The following is a 14,467-nucleotide window of genomic DNA, read 5'->3' on the forward strand; positions in this document are numbered from 1 at the left end:
CCAGGACTAAGCCAGGACTAACCCAGGACTAACCCAGGACTAACCCAGGACTAACCCAGGACTAACCCAGGTCTAACCCAGGACTAACCCAGGACTCACCCAGGACTAACCCAGGACTAACCCAGGACTAAACCAGGACTAAACCAGGATTTACCCAGGATTTACCCAGGAATTATCCAGGACTAAACCAGGACTAACCCAGGACTAACCCAGGACTAACCCAGGACTAACCCAGGACTAAACCAGGACTAACCCAGGACTAAACCAGGACTAAACCAGGATTTACCCAGGATTTACCCAGGAATTATCCAGGACTAAACCAGGACTAACCCAGGACTAACCCAGGACTAAACCAGGACTAAACCAGGACTAAACCAGGATTTACCCAGGAATTATCCAGGACTAAACCAGGACTAAACCAGGACTAAACCAGGACTAAACCAGGATTTACCAAGGATTTACCCAGGAATTATCCAGGACTAAACCAGGACTAAACCAGGACTAACCCAGGACTAAACCAGGACTAAACCAGGACTAAACCAGGATTTACCCAGGAATTATCCAGGACTAAACCAGGACTAAACCAGGACTAAACCAGGACTAAACCAGGACCAACCCAAACTAACCCAGGACTAAATCAGGACTAAACCAGGTCTAAATCAGGACTAAAACAGGACCAACCCAAACTAACCCAGGACTAAACCAGAAACAAATCAGGAAAAAGATGTACAGACCAGGTGTAAACCAACCAGATCTCAATCAAAACCAAACCAGGATCAAATCCAGCCAAGACTAAAAATGTTAATAAAATAGTACTAAATCAGGACCAAACCACATGTGCTCTATACATTAGGACGAAACCAAGACCTAGTTTGGGTTATCAACTCAAACTGGGTCTGGACTGAACTAAATCATGTCAATAAACCAGGACTACATCAAATCAAATCAAATCAAATCAATTTATTTTTGTAAGGCCCAAAATCACAACAACAGTTGCCTCTGAGGGCCACAGGGAGAGATGAATCAACAATGTCTGTGGTGGCGATGAAGTCAGACAATGTCTGTGGTGGCGATGAAGTCAGACAATGTCTGTGGTGGCGAGGGACGATGTCCCAGGGTCCTCTGTCCTTAGACTCTCCTTCTCGGCCAGGAAAAACTACAAAAAAAACCTCTTTGGGAAAAAAGCGTAGAAACCTGGAGGAGTTCCAGTGAAGGAGAGATCCGACTCTCACAGACGGACAGACGGACACGAGGGAGACTGGAGCTGGACCCACTCTTCAGGCAGAAGAGGGACCGACTGAGGCGAGCTGGACCCACTCTTCAGGCAGAAGAGGGACCGTCTGAGTCGAGCTGGACCCACTCTTCAGGCAGATGAGGGACCGTCTGAGTCGAGCTGGACCCACTCTTCAGGCAGAAGAGGGACCGTCTGAGTCGAGCTGGACCCACTCTTCAGGCAGAAGAGGGACCGTCGGAGGCGAGCTGGACCCACTCTTCAGGCAGATGAGGGACCGTCGGAGGCGAGCTGGACCCACTCTTCAGGCAGATGAGGGACCGACTGAGGCGAACTGGAGCCACTCTTCAGGCAGATGAGGGACCGTCCACACAGGGCAGGGACCACTTCACCAGGAGAGGGGCATCTGGGTCCACAGGTCCTCAGGAGTGAGAGAAAGAAAAGAAGGCGGTGAACAGTTTGCAAGTGGAATCAAAAAATAAATATTGTTTGATAGCATAAGTAGTCAGAAGAAGAAGAGGATAGTGCTCAAGCTGTCATACTTCCCCCAGCACAGTTACTCCTAGGGCAGCGTAGCTGAAGCTGTGGGTTTATGTTTCTGTTCCTAACTACTCTGACCATAAGCGATTTCGAAGAGGAACGTTTTAAGCCTGGACTTAAATGAAGAGACTGTGTCAGCATATTTAACATGGGTCGGGAGCTGATTCCATAACACAGGAGCTTGGTAGCTAAACGTCAAGTTTGAACTCTAACTGTCTAAACCAGGCACACTACTCTAAAAACTAAAACTAGGTGTAATAATAATAATAATAATTGTATTTAGCGCTAAACCATGACGTATGGAAAGCAAGCTAAATGTAATCTGTATACATATCCAGATAGCACACACCAACACTAAGTTACAGACAGTTTTAAGTTAAATATTCTTTAATTTAAAAAATAAATCTCTTTAGAATACTCACATAATTAAACATTTACATTTTGCTTTACAAATAGAAATTCACGGATACATTAAAATTCAGTTTAGTCTTTTGCGAAATGCTGAAATTGGTCTTTGGTCACCGCAGCAGTTTCAAAATCTCCACATTGTTTAATAAATTAAATATTTTTTAAGCAGCAATAAAAAGTTAAAAAAATAAAAATGAAAGCCAGGATTTGGTCCAGATGCCAAAATTCAGTGTTCAAACATGCGTCCATTTGTTTTTTTTGTCCACAATAAGGATTTAAAATTCATAGTTCATTAATCTTCTTCTCCAGTTTGAGAGGAATGTTCTGTAGATAATAGACTATCCAGTTTCTCACTTAGTTTCTTCCTGTCTCATTCCCATAAGATGAAAGTTGCTCGGGTCTATAAGCATATTTCCCAACCAATATAAAATGTGTGCATACCAGTGGACTCCCCGGTCATTTTGTCTGATAATTCCCATAAACCGGTGCAGAAATCGTAACGGACCAAAAGCCTGATGTGCCAAACTGTGCCTGTTCACTGCTGCGTAACAGGAAGTAGCCACGGCATCCACAATTAGCGTCCCGTGTTCAGTTAGTGGAGCGTAGACTCCCTTGCGTTTCACCAAACTGAGGTTTTTGATGCGAGATAGGCGTGTTTTTTGCTCTTCTCGGACCAAAACGCACTGTCCAATCCGTACTTCGCTAGCAAACGTTGTCCTCAAGTCGCTGACTGTGGCCTCCACCGCTTCTGTGCAATTTCCGGCAGTGACAAACACCAAATGGGCAGCAGTCAGCACAAGTTTAGCTCCCGATTTGGTCTCAATTGAATGAAAAACACTCAAAATGTTGGGATCTATGTCTAAAAATGTCAGAACTTTGCTGAACTCCAGTTGTCCATCTTGATTGCTGGATAGAGCCAGCACACGGTCGCCGGGTCGAAGGTCACGCAGTGGCTTTTGAAGTCCCGTCTCCATGGAGACCTGGGAGTCACCGGGGAAACAGCCTCCAGATTTGGCGGCTACAGAGTGATCTACAAAATACACAGAAATGAATCATGCATTTTAGAGGAATGAAACGAACCTGAAACATGGTCATGTTAAAAAGGCCTGATGTAGGTTATTCAGATGTGGTCAGCACTTTGCAAAAAAATAAATACATACTTTCCTTTTTACAACTGCTTTATCACTTTATGTGAAAAGATCATTAGAAAAGTGAAACCCAGAGGACATGCCATTAGAGAAATAGGATAAGCAGGGAAAAGGCTGGAGTTAGATAAGGCATGCACACAGTTGCAGATGTTATACTCTGGGGCAGCTAGAGAGGCTAATGTGAAGTCTCAAACATTCAAGGCAACTTTTGAAAATTCTACTTTTATCTAAAAAGATCATCCCTGATCCATCATTTATGGTCATATAACTGCCACATTTGGTCTGTAGCTCTTTCTGCCACCACTATAAAACCATGCATTTAGACAAAGCTTATAATTCCATGTGGTCCATAATATCATGGAGACATTAGGTATTGTGAGATTGCAAACTCAGTCCCTGTTTGTTGTATCAGACTTGTTATATAGATTTGCAATTTCAAACATCCTCAATTGAAAAAAAAAACATGAATAAAGGTTCTTTGTTACCTTCCTAACTGGACTGTGCAAAACTGAAGTTGCCGATTCCAAGGCTGTGCTGCCCTCTAGTGGTCATCCCCTACTTTAGCTGCCTCTAAGAAAACATCCAGTACAATGCTTCTGAATCCTCTCAAGAATGTTTTGAAATTGTTAGGAAAAAAATCAAAAAGAAGACATAAAAAGATACCAACTTCTGATTGACTGATTGGTTGGGACATGGCTGATCAAGTCAAGGACTGGGCCCTGGCAACCCGATCTGAGAGGAAGAGAGGAGGAGGAGAGAGGGCCATCGGGGGAGAGAGGAGGAGAGGAGGAGGGAGGAGAAATGGGAGAAGGAGAGAAGAGGAGAGGGAGAGACAAAGTGAGTAAAGGAGAGAAGAAACAAACAGAGAAGGAAATCAGAGAAACCCAAGAGAAAACAGAGAAAAATGAATTACTGTCATGTCAAAGGCCTGAATCTAAAATGGCACCATCCTGTAACCTTTAGCGTCTGTCCGAGAGATAACGGAGCAGAAATGTGGAGTCTACCTGTGAACAAATAACTCCAAATGGTCTGAAATGAGGAGAGGCGGACTATATTCTCTATATAATCTCTATATATTATGGAATCTACATTTACTTTTATTTAGCACTGAACGTAGAATAACAGACATAAAACCCAGCTTTGCAGATAAACTAAAAATGCCCCTAAAACTACTACTGCTTCTGCATGAAGGTGGAAGGGTTGCCACCTGCTTGTCTCCATACTATGGCTTGAATTTTCCACAGTATAGAATTAAACTTATCTATCTCCATGGAGACAAGTAGGTGCCACCACCAAATCAGGTCTGCGGAGAAGCGAGCCCGCAAAAAAGAACAATACAGTTTTTCTCTGTATTTGTGAGCAATAAAACATCTGTAATAAAAGCATCTGTAATGAAATAAATGCTAGATAACAACTTAATGCCATACAATGGTATACTCAAAGCAAGGAAACATCTCCAGAAAGATGAGCGAAATGTTCCACAATGCACCTTTTGAAGTATTTGCCATTACCTGACTTGACACTGCAGTGGATGTGGGCCTTGGACTCGTAGTAGACCCAGTCGAAGCCCGCCTCCACGGCTAATCGTGCTAGCATGGCGTACTTGTGTCGGTCGCGGTCGGATGTGGTGATGTCCACGGCTCGGCCCTCATAGTGAAGCGACTCCTCAGAGTGATGTCCATCCTCGTCCCACCCCTCTGTGACCCGCAGACGCACCCCGGGCCAAAGGTTCATCACTGAGATGGCCAGGGAGTTCAGCTTGTCTTTACAGCGCTGAAGAGGAGACAATATAATGTGAACAAGTAACATTTACTTATCCTTTACAGACCAATATCATATATCCACATATATATATCCTGAGAGTGCTTTTATTCTTGCACACACCATGTCAATATTAAACTGGGACTAAACCCGTACCTGAACCTTGATAGTCCAGGACTAAAGCAGGACTAACACAAACCAGTGGCGTGAGGGCAGGGCAATCAAGGCAATCAGTGATTGGCCAATAAAATAGAAAATTACTGTGTCGCAACTATATATGAATTGTTGAATAAAATATCCAAATAACACCCTCATTCATCCCCCTTCTGCTGCTGAGGCTTGGCTAAAGTAAAGTGTATTTTAGTGACCTCAAGAGGCCGCTGGGCATTACTGCAGTCTTATTTTGCAGCGGCTGCTCAGTCTGTGGCCGTGTTCAGAGGCTTGTTTATGCTCCAACATGAGCTTTTAGAACCAGAGCAGACAGCAGCTTCTTTTAGAGCTCTGCACATGCTCTGAGGACCACACAGCCTCAAACCCATGGATCTGAGCTCAAACCACGCTGAATAAACCTGAGACTATTTACTCTAGTAAGGAAGATTAGCTCAGTAGGATAGGCCTTTGACCTCCATGTGGGAGGCTCGGGTTCAAAGCCCCACTTTGCATCTTAGATTATTATCATTATTTTTTTACTTTTGTGTTATCCACTAAATATTTAACCCCCAAAGTCTGCTTGCCTATCCATAAAAGTCACTGCGCGCTACTGGCTCAAACCAAGAATGTGCCCAAGGACATGGCTACGTTCACACTTCAGGGTATGAGGCCCAATTTGGATTTTTTTTCATATGGTTGTTTACATTACAAAAAAACCTACCGTTTGTGTCTGGTGTGAAGGGAATGGATTTAGATGTGTCCTGCATGCACACTAAAGAACACCACGTCACATGTAGCACATTGTGTTTACAGAAGCACTTTGTTTCTTTTGCAGCCAGGAGCGCTTAATCCTTCACTCGGCCAACTCCTTTGCAATCTCCTCGATTCCCGCTCAATTCTGGTAAGAAACCAGATATTTTTGCCTGGTTTGTCATCCCGTATATTGATTAGTTCACAATCTTCTTCCTTCTTCCACTGACAGTTATCGGCTCCTTGTGATGTTTATCCCGGAAATGTTGCCTATTGATGACGTTCAGGTCGGATCTGGGGACCTGAGCGTTCAGACTGAAGTCGCGTTCTAAAAGTGTGAATATCGCATTTATTTCCACATACGAAAGTGGCCTGAGTGGGATTTGAAAGAATCTGAATTGTGCTGTTCACACTGCCCTGAAGAAATCGGATACAGGTCACATGTGGGCCAAAATAATCTGATTTGAAGCCAATGAGAGTAAGCACAGGTCAGAGGGATTCAAACTGCGCCTTCAGATCGATGCGCCTGTATCAGACTTATCTTCCTCACCCTGTACTAGGAAACGCTTGACACCAAACAAGTTTTTACACAAATATTCTCACTTTAACCAACTGCGGTTTAGAAAAATCTCTCTCTCCCCTTCCTCTCACTCTCTCCCTCTCCCTCCACATGAAGGACCCATAGCTGTACAGTTTTAGCCCCGCGGGACACAGCAGTCACCTATCCGGGCTCCTGTTTGTCCAAGCAGTGGTCGAGAGCTAAACTTCTCCCCCAGAGCAAACGATCGTCTGATTTATGACGTCTCCCGGTCCCACCGCGAAGAAAAAACATCGGCGAGAGTGAGAGCTGTGGACACGAGCTATTCTTATCATAAAGCCAAGATTTATGTTGGAAGAAAAAGGATTTAAGATTTAGTTTAGTTCTGGTTTAATCTTGGCCTAGTTCTGGTTTACTCCTTGATTAATCTTTGTTTAATCTTGGTTTAGTCTCAGTTTAGACTTTGCTAGTCCTGGTTTAGTCCTCGTTAGTCTTGGTTTACTCCTGGTTTCTTGCTTTTTTAGTGATTTAGGACTGGTTAGGTTAATAGTTTTATGTCAAAATCTGATTTCTTTTGCATTATTAAATCTTAATGTAGCCCAGGTAAAGTCTGAGTTTGATCTGATGTTCTACTCTTGGTTTTGTCCATTGTTTTGTCTTAGTTACTAATCATGGTTTAAGTCTAGCTTAGCCCTGCTTTAGTTCTGGTTTAGATCTTATGTTCTAGTCCATGTCCAACCCTAAATTAGAGCTTTTTGTCAGATAAAATCCCATTTTGATACATGTTTATCCTAGTCATTGTAAAATAATTTGTGATAAAATAATCATTTGCTTTGTCTTCCCTGTTCTCTACGCGACCCCTGACCCCCCGACCCTTCCACACGCGTCACATTTATAGATTTATTCACAGACAGTTAAAGTTTGTTTTTGCAGCAGAAATAGCCGTTCATAGGTTGTGTGTCATTCATTAATTAGCTCGTAGTAAAAGGTGCGAGTGTTGCTGACCACCCCAGGGCTGTAAATCACACGATCACTGCTAATCCAACTCTATCCACAGAACAAACTCAGGATTCAGGTTAAGTCTGGCGCCTCAGAGACTTCCTAAATATTCTATTTTTAATCGCTTTAAAGTATCATTTAACTTCTTAGCAATAAGCTACATAAATATCATTGAAATTTATGAGCCCTAATCCAACGTTCTATCGATGGAACAAAGCCAGGATTCAGCTCACTAGAGTTTCCAAGTCTGTGGCAAAAACCTCTTAAATGTAATATACGATACCTCAAGCATCTTTAGTTTAGTTTTGCTGCTGTAGAATTTCATCCAAAGGCAGGGTGGTGAAGTGTCTTGCCCAAACACCATTCTGCCAAGCGAACTGCCAGCTTCTGGGCTGCTGGACAAGCGCTCAAACCACTTGATCCACTGCCATCCTCAATTTAGTTTCGGTTAAATCCTGGATTAGATCTACTTAGACCTACTCGTAGTTTGTTCCCAGCTTTAAATCTGGTGAAGCCTTTTAGTTCCTGGTACTATGGTTTAGTTCTGGTTTAGCCCTGGTTTAGTTCCTGGTTTAAACCCTTGTTTATTTTATTTTTATATTATTTTTTTGCACCTTAGGCTTTATTACATTGGGCAGTATAGTGTAAAATGGGGTGAGATAAGGGAGGACATTCAGCAGGAATCAAAGTCTTGACACTGAGGTTGGTTGCCCAAAACTTGGCATACGTGTTCTTTAACCAATTGACCACTGGGTAGCACTTTATGCCTCGTTTAATCCCTAATTTATCCCAGGTTTAGCCGTTGGTTTAGTCCTGGTCTCTCCCCTCTCTGATGTAAAGTGTTTTGCTCTGTGAGTTGTGTTTTTCTGTTAGAGGAAATATTCTGTGACTGCGGTCACAACCTTTAGCCTCACCTGCCTTTCTCCTTCTCCTCCTCCTCCACTTTCTCCTCTTCTATCCCCTCTCCTCCTCTCCTCCTACGCCTTTTCCTCCACCCCTCTCACCTCTCCTACCCGTTCTTCTCTCCTCTTCCTTGTGCTCTCCTCCTTCCCCCTCTCCTCCTCCTCCTCTTCAGCTTCTTTTCCTCTTACTCCTCCTCTCTTCTTCTACCCCTCCTCCTCCTTCTCTTCCCCCTTCTCTTGCCTTCTCCTCCTCCACCTCTCCTTCCACTCTTCTCCGTCTCCTCCTGCTCTCCCCATACGCCTCCTTCTCTTTCTCTCTTCTGCCCCTTCTCCTCCTCTTCCTTCCCACCTCATCTCCTGCCACCTCTCCTCCGCTTTCTCTCCCTCTCCTCCTTCTCTCTTACCCCCTCTCCTCCTCTCCTCCTTCCCCCTCTGCACCTCCTCCTCTTCATCCTTGTCATCTTCCTCAGTCGACCACACTGTCACTGATGTGGTGCAGCTGGAGGAATTTATTTGACTTCCAATTTCCTCCAAAAATAACCTGTTTAAAAGAGTGAGGCGGCTGGTGAATGGACAGAAATAAATTGCAAAAAGTGCTCAAACAAGAAAAACTGCAAGGAAAACAACTCTGTTTAAACAATATAATATGTTTAACTTGAAGAAAATACCACTTCTGTAAACTGAGAACAAGTTGGAAAATATTTGAACTGAGAAGAGCTAATCAAGTAATGAATATTTAGGAACTGTGGCTCCTTCTATGATAATATTGGCTAGTGGAGAGTTGACACTTTTGGAGAGTATCCAAAAACACATTTACTGCAAATAAACAATAACATTTGAAATCAAGATTAGTATTTTAAATTCTAATTTCATAATTTGAATATAGAAATAGTCCCAGTTTCTGATCCTGTGCTGGTCTCCAAGAAAGTACCTTGTCCAGCTTGAGTTCAGCCTTGGTTTAGTCCGAGTTATCTGTGGTTTAGTCTTGGTTTAGTCTTGATTTAGACCTGATTTAGACCTGATTTAGTCCTGATTTAGACCCGATTTAGACCCGATTTAGATCTGATTTAGTCCTGCTGTAATCCATGGTTTGCTCCTGATTTGTTCCATTCTTTAGTCCATGGTTTAGCCCTGATAGAGTCCTGCTTGGTATCTTCTTTCTTCGGTGGCTTAGTCCTGGTTTAGACTTGGTTCAATCCAGCTTTAGACCTTGTTTAGATCCATAGAGGCATTAGAATAATGTTCCCGTGCTGCGCCCTTTGGCTGCCAGTAAACGTGTGGAGCTGTTATCTGCTTCTGTTGACTCAGGGTTTGTCGATGCAAAATAAATCTCTCAAGGAAGTCTGAGGAGTTTTCCCGCATCTACACTTATGAACAGGCAAGAACTTTACACGTAGAATGTGACAAAACAGGACGACTATCGGTAAAATGTGACAATTATGTGTTTGCATCATGAAAAAAGACCGAAACTCAGACAGAACAGACATAATTACCATAAAACATTTAAACCAGACCAAACCAGCACTGGAGGTTAGAGTAATAAGTGTATTTCGCACAGTGGGAGACTAAAGACTTCATGATGGCAGAGTGGTTGACACTCTGGTCTTTGATATCATTCCCAAATCCTATGGGGCCTTTTTGATAAGTTTGGTCTCTTTGGTTTCTTGCCGTTTTACCCCTCAATTTAAGAATGCACAATAAATCATCCTCCAGCGAGGTACTCCTGGCCACAGCTCTAGTGTTTAACCCAGAAACACTGAGGGACTGGACCTGGACTTAAGGTAAGGCAAGGCAAGGCAAGTTTATTTGTAGAGCACATTTCATACACAAGGCAATTCAAAGTGCTTCACACAGCAGGAAAAATGCATTCAAATCACAAAGAAATTACAGAAACAGAAATACAATAAAATTAACTAAATTAAAAATTATCAATCCCCAACTGATTTTCTAAACTAACAAAATCACAAACAAAAGAGAAGAGTGCAAAGAAAAAATCCTTTCAGTCATATGCACAGCTAAACAAAACTGTTTTTAGCTTAGATTTGAACATTGTCAGAGTTGAAGCCTGTCTCACATCTTCAGGAAGACTGTTCCAGATTTTAGCTGCATAAAACTGAAACGCAGATTCCCCATGTTTTGTCCTGACTCTGGCACCAGCAGGAGGCCGGTCCCTGAGGTCCTCAGAGTCCGAGATGGTTCATATGGCACTAACATATCCAAGATGTACTTTGGTGCTAGGCCATGGAGAGACTTGTACACAAGCAGAGCTGCTTTAAAGTCTATTCTCTGAGCCACAGGAGCCAGTGCAGAGACCTGAGAACAGGACTAATGTGATCATACTTCCTGGTTCTGGTCAGGACCCGAGCAGCAGCGTTCTGGATGTACTGCAGCTGTTTTACAACTCGTTTGGAGAGACCAGTGAGCAGGCCGTTACAGTAGTCTAATCTACTGGAGACAAACGCGTGGATAAGTCTCTCTAAATCTGGTTTTGACACTATATTTTTGATTTTGGCAATGTTTTTTAGATGGTAAAAAGCTGCTGATGTTATTGATTTGACATCATTTGACATCATATCGATAGTGAAACATAGATCTGAGTGTCGTCTGCATAATTGTGATAGGACACATTTTCACTGCGTATCAACTGACCCAATGGCAGCATGTAGAGGTTGAACAGAAGGGGACCCAGGACTGACCCTTGGGGCACTCCACAGGTCAGAGTCATGTGGTCTGAGACACAGCTACCAATTTCAACAAAGTACTTCCTGTCTTCCAGATAGGACCTTAACCAGTTTAGGGCAGTGCCAGTGATGCCCACCCAGTCCTCTAGTCTCTGTAAGAGGATCCCATGATCGACAGTGTCAAAAGCAGCACTCAGATCTAACAGAATTAAGACTGAGGCTTTGCCCGTGTCAGTGTTCAGGCGGATGTCATTTGTCACCTTGACAAGAGCAGTCTCAGTGCTGTGATGAGGTCTAAAACCTGACTGAAAAACATCAAATGAGTTGTTTATTAAGAGGAAATCTGTGAGCTGTTGGTAAACAACCTTTTCAAGGACTTTGCCCCAAAATGGCAGATTAGAGATGGGCCGGTAATGACTCAGCACTGCGGCATCAAGACTGCTCTTCTTTAGGAGAGGCTTTATGACCGCAGTTTTCAAAGACATTGGGAATGTTCCAGATTGAAGCGACATGTTAACTATGTGAGTGAATGGTGCTAACAAACTGTTCAGCACAGACTTTAGAAATCTGGTGGGTAACACATCAAGGCAGCATGTAGATGAACTCAGACTGGTGATGATCTCATGGACAGTTTTGTCAGTTACTGGTGCAAAGTGAGTTAGCTCTAAGTGTCTTGGTGGTTTTAGGGTATTTTTTTGCATTGTGGGATTTATAGCATTTTTAATGCCCTGAACTTTGTCATTAAAGAATAATGCAAACTCATTACACTTGGATGTGGAAATGAGTTCTAACGGCAGCTGAGCTGGAGGGTTTGTTAATCTGTTTACTGTGGCAAACAGGACACGCGAGTTGTTACTGCTGCTTCCAATAATTTCAGAAAAATATATTTCCCTAGTTCTACATAAGATTGTTCAGCTTCTCTTTGTAAATCTCTTTTTGAACCTGGAGCTTTGACTTGCGCCATTTCCTTCGGCCCTGCGGCACTCCCTTTTCTGTGCCCTGACCGACTTAACATGGTCTGATCGACTCTTACCAAACCAGGACTAAACCAAGACTTAGACAGGACTGAAACTTTTACCACTGAACTAAACCCAGACAAGTTTAAAATACAGTTCCACGTAAGCACGCCTCTCACCTGCGTCATCATGCGGTCTGCCCCGGTGTTCTCCTCATCCTTGAAGATAATGTCCGGGTTGTAGTTGGGCGTCAGTTCTTTAAAACGTTCTGAATTGCGGCTGATTTTGCCCTCGTACTTCCCGCTGGCCCCGAGCGTCTTTTCTGCCACGTTTGGAGAGAACTGCTTGTACGCCAGCGGTGCCAGTTTCCGCGCGCTCCTCCGTTTGCCGTACCCCCGCCCCGGTCCACAGCCGTGCGCCAGCGGGGAGAGCAGCAGTGCGCACCACGCCAGGCACCACACGAGCCGGGACGCACGGCGCGGACGCATCGGTGCGAAGTGCGAAAGAAACGGGGAAAGGTGAGGGGCCGAGCGCGCTAGTGTCCAGACAGATGCTCCTGAAATACAAAAAGAGAGAGATTAAACAAGGGATTAAATGGAATAATTTATTAAACTAAAGTCTGAAATAATTTCCCTCTAGACCAGAGACAAAGGCTTATTATTGAGACCGATTTGGATTTGTGAAAACTATAACTTGACATGGCGTTATTTCTAATTAGCCTAATTAAACCTGCAGGCACAGATTCTGAAATGAGAAACTAACGTGTGACGCTGTTTGGCCTAAATGATGTGAGATCAATCGTACGCACCTGGTAGAGTGTGGGCCGCATTTCTTCACAAATCGATGATCAAGTCTGTGTTCTGGACTTTGAGAACCATAGCGGAGTTTAATCCTCGCGCTCGCGGCATAAATAGCGGCGGCGCGTTTACTTTGGCACGTGGCTCAAAGCGGCCCCTCGCGCCCTGACGTTCGCGCGTCCTTGCGCGTGTCCGTGTGCGTCTGGAGGTGAGGACAGATGCGCCCGGAGTGATCGGGTGAGGACAGACCGCGCCTCGAGGACCTGCCCACGGCGTATGGACACTGGACACGGGCGCGCGCCGCTCTTTGGACCCTCGGACGCACGAGGAGCAGGTGCGCGCACGGGGACCTGCATGCGTGACGTAAGAGACTGTAAGGGAGAGGAGTTGCAGCTCTAGGTGCAACTGGGATTTAACATGAGCGGTCTGTGAATAACTCTGGGAGGGAAGTTGCGAAGATGTAACTTTAAGGCAGCTAACTATGATGGAGTGTGGGGCAAACATCTTTAAATGAGGGTGTAATGAACCCTTTTGCATCCCTGTAGACCCGGGCCTAAAACGTATTACACTAAGGGTGCGTTCATACTTATAGTTGTGTGGTCCCGGTGTCAACACAGTTTAATTTCTGATGTGGCTTGGTCCCGTTTTTAGTCCTGGATCAGAACATGGGTTTGTCCATGTTTAGTTCTAGGCTCAGTTCTAGTTTTAATGGGAAGTGTGAAGTGTGAACGCACCATAAACATCAAACCAAATCACAAAAAAGAAGTGAAAAAAATGTCTATATTAATAGGTAAAAAATACCAATAGAAGTATAAAAAACAGCTTATAACCAATCCCCTCTCCAGATCTGAGCCACGATAGTCATAACAATAATACTCACTGGTTGTAAACTGCTTTCGTTGCCACAGTTGCCCTGGGGCTGACAAGAGCAAGGCTGCCCATCTGTGCCATTGGCCCCTCCTACCACAGTCATACTATGCAATGTAGATGAAGTGTCTGGGAGTCTCCCATCCAAGTACTGACCAGGTTTGGTGTGTGTTGTCTGTCTCCAGGGTCACAGACTTTTGAACTGTTTCTTCAAATACATTCCGCACGCCTCGTCACGCCTTGGGTCAACATCACACAGAGGAGACGAGTCCGAGCTGAATCTTATGCATTATCCAGGACTGAGAGAGAGACGGACGGACACTGTGGCGGCAATGAGGCTCAAGACTAAACAGAACTTACTCACATATTTAAGACATTTGGAAAGAATGCTGTATTTATTTATATTGTGTTTAGGACCAGTGAAGTAGCAATAGAATTACTGATAGTACAAGTGGTCGTGGTAGTAAGTAATAGTATCAGTAGTAGTAATGGCTGGAAATATGTTTTGTAGTTGTAGATTAATGTACTATAGTAGCAGTGGTAATGTAAGTAGCAGGAGTAGTAACTAGGGCTTGTCAATATGTCATAAAAAGGAATGGCAATCTTTTCCAATAATTGAGCAATCTACATTTTTTGATTCTTTTCATACTTTTCCTTTCAAAAACGAAAATGCTTTTCAGTGTTGTTTTTTATGATCATAATCAAGAAAGACTTTTAATCAGTGTCATTTAATACAAAA

At 43.7% G+C, this 14,467-nt stretch overlaps 1 protein-coding gene across 1 annotated transcript; it reads right to left on the bottom strand.

Annotated features, from left to right (window-relative positions):
* Positions 1–2,188: 2,188 nt before the first annotated feature.
* On the bottom strand, positions 2,189–13,263 carry LOC140349689 (indian hedgehog B protein-like). Its single transcript, XM_072436056.1, has 4 exons — positions 12,873–13,263; positions 12,244–12,620; positions 4,839–5,100; positions 2,189–3,209 (listed from the first exon to the last, which is right to left on the bottom strand). The coding sequence occupies exons 2-4, from the start codon at positions 12,550–12,552 to the stop codon at positions 2,530–2,532; spliced, it is 1,251 nt and encodes a 416-aa protein (XP_072292157.1). The 5' UTR covers positions 12,553–12,620; positions 12,873–13,263; the 3' UTR covers positions 2,189–2,529.
* Positions 13,264–14,467: the final 1,204 nt, after the last annotated feature.

The sequence above is a fragment of the Eucyclogobius newberryi genome, unplaced genomic scaffold (assembly GCF_026437365.1).
Source record: "Eucyclogobius newberryi isolate DKJ021-1_F unplaced genomic scaffold, fEucNew1.0.hap1 SCAF_1, whole genome shotgun sequence".
In the NCBI taxonomy this organism is placed as follows: domain Eukaryota; kingdom Metazoa; phylum Chordata; class Actinopteri; order Gobiiformes; family Gobiidae; genus Eucyclogobius; species Eucyclogobius newberryi.

Bases quoted from the DNA above. Each gene is read 5' to 3' on its own strand.
- LOC140349689 (XM_072436056.1), bottom strand. From the start codon at position 12,552: ATGCGTCCGCGCCGTGCGTCCCGGCTCGTGTGGTGCCTGGCGTGGTGC. The intron at 5,101-12,243 runs GTGAGAGGCGTG...TCTCCTCTTCAG, and splicing joins CAGACCGCATGATGACGCAG to CGCTGTAAAGACAAGCTGAA. The intron at 3,210-4,838 runs GTAATGGCAAAT...TGTATTTTGTAG, and splicing joins CCACTGCAGTGTCAAGTCAG to ATCACTCTGTAGCCGCCAAA.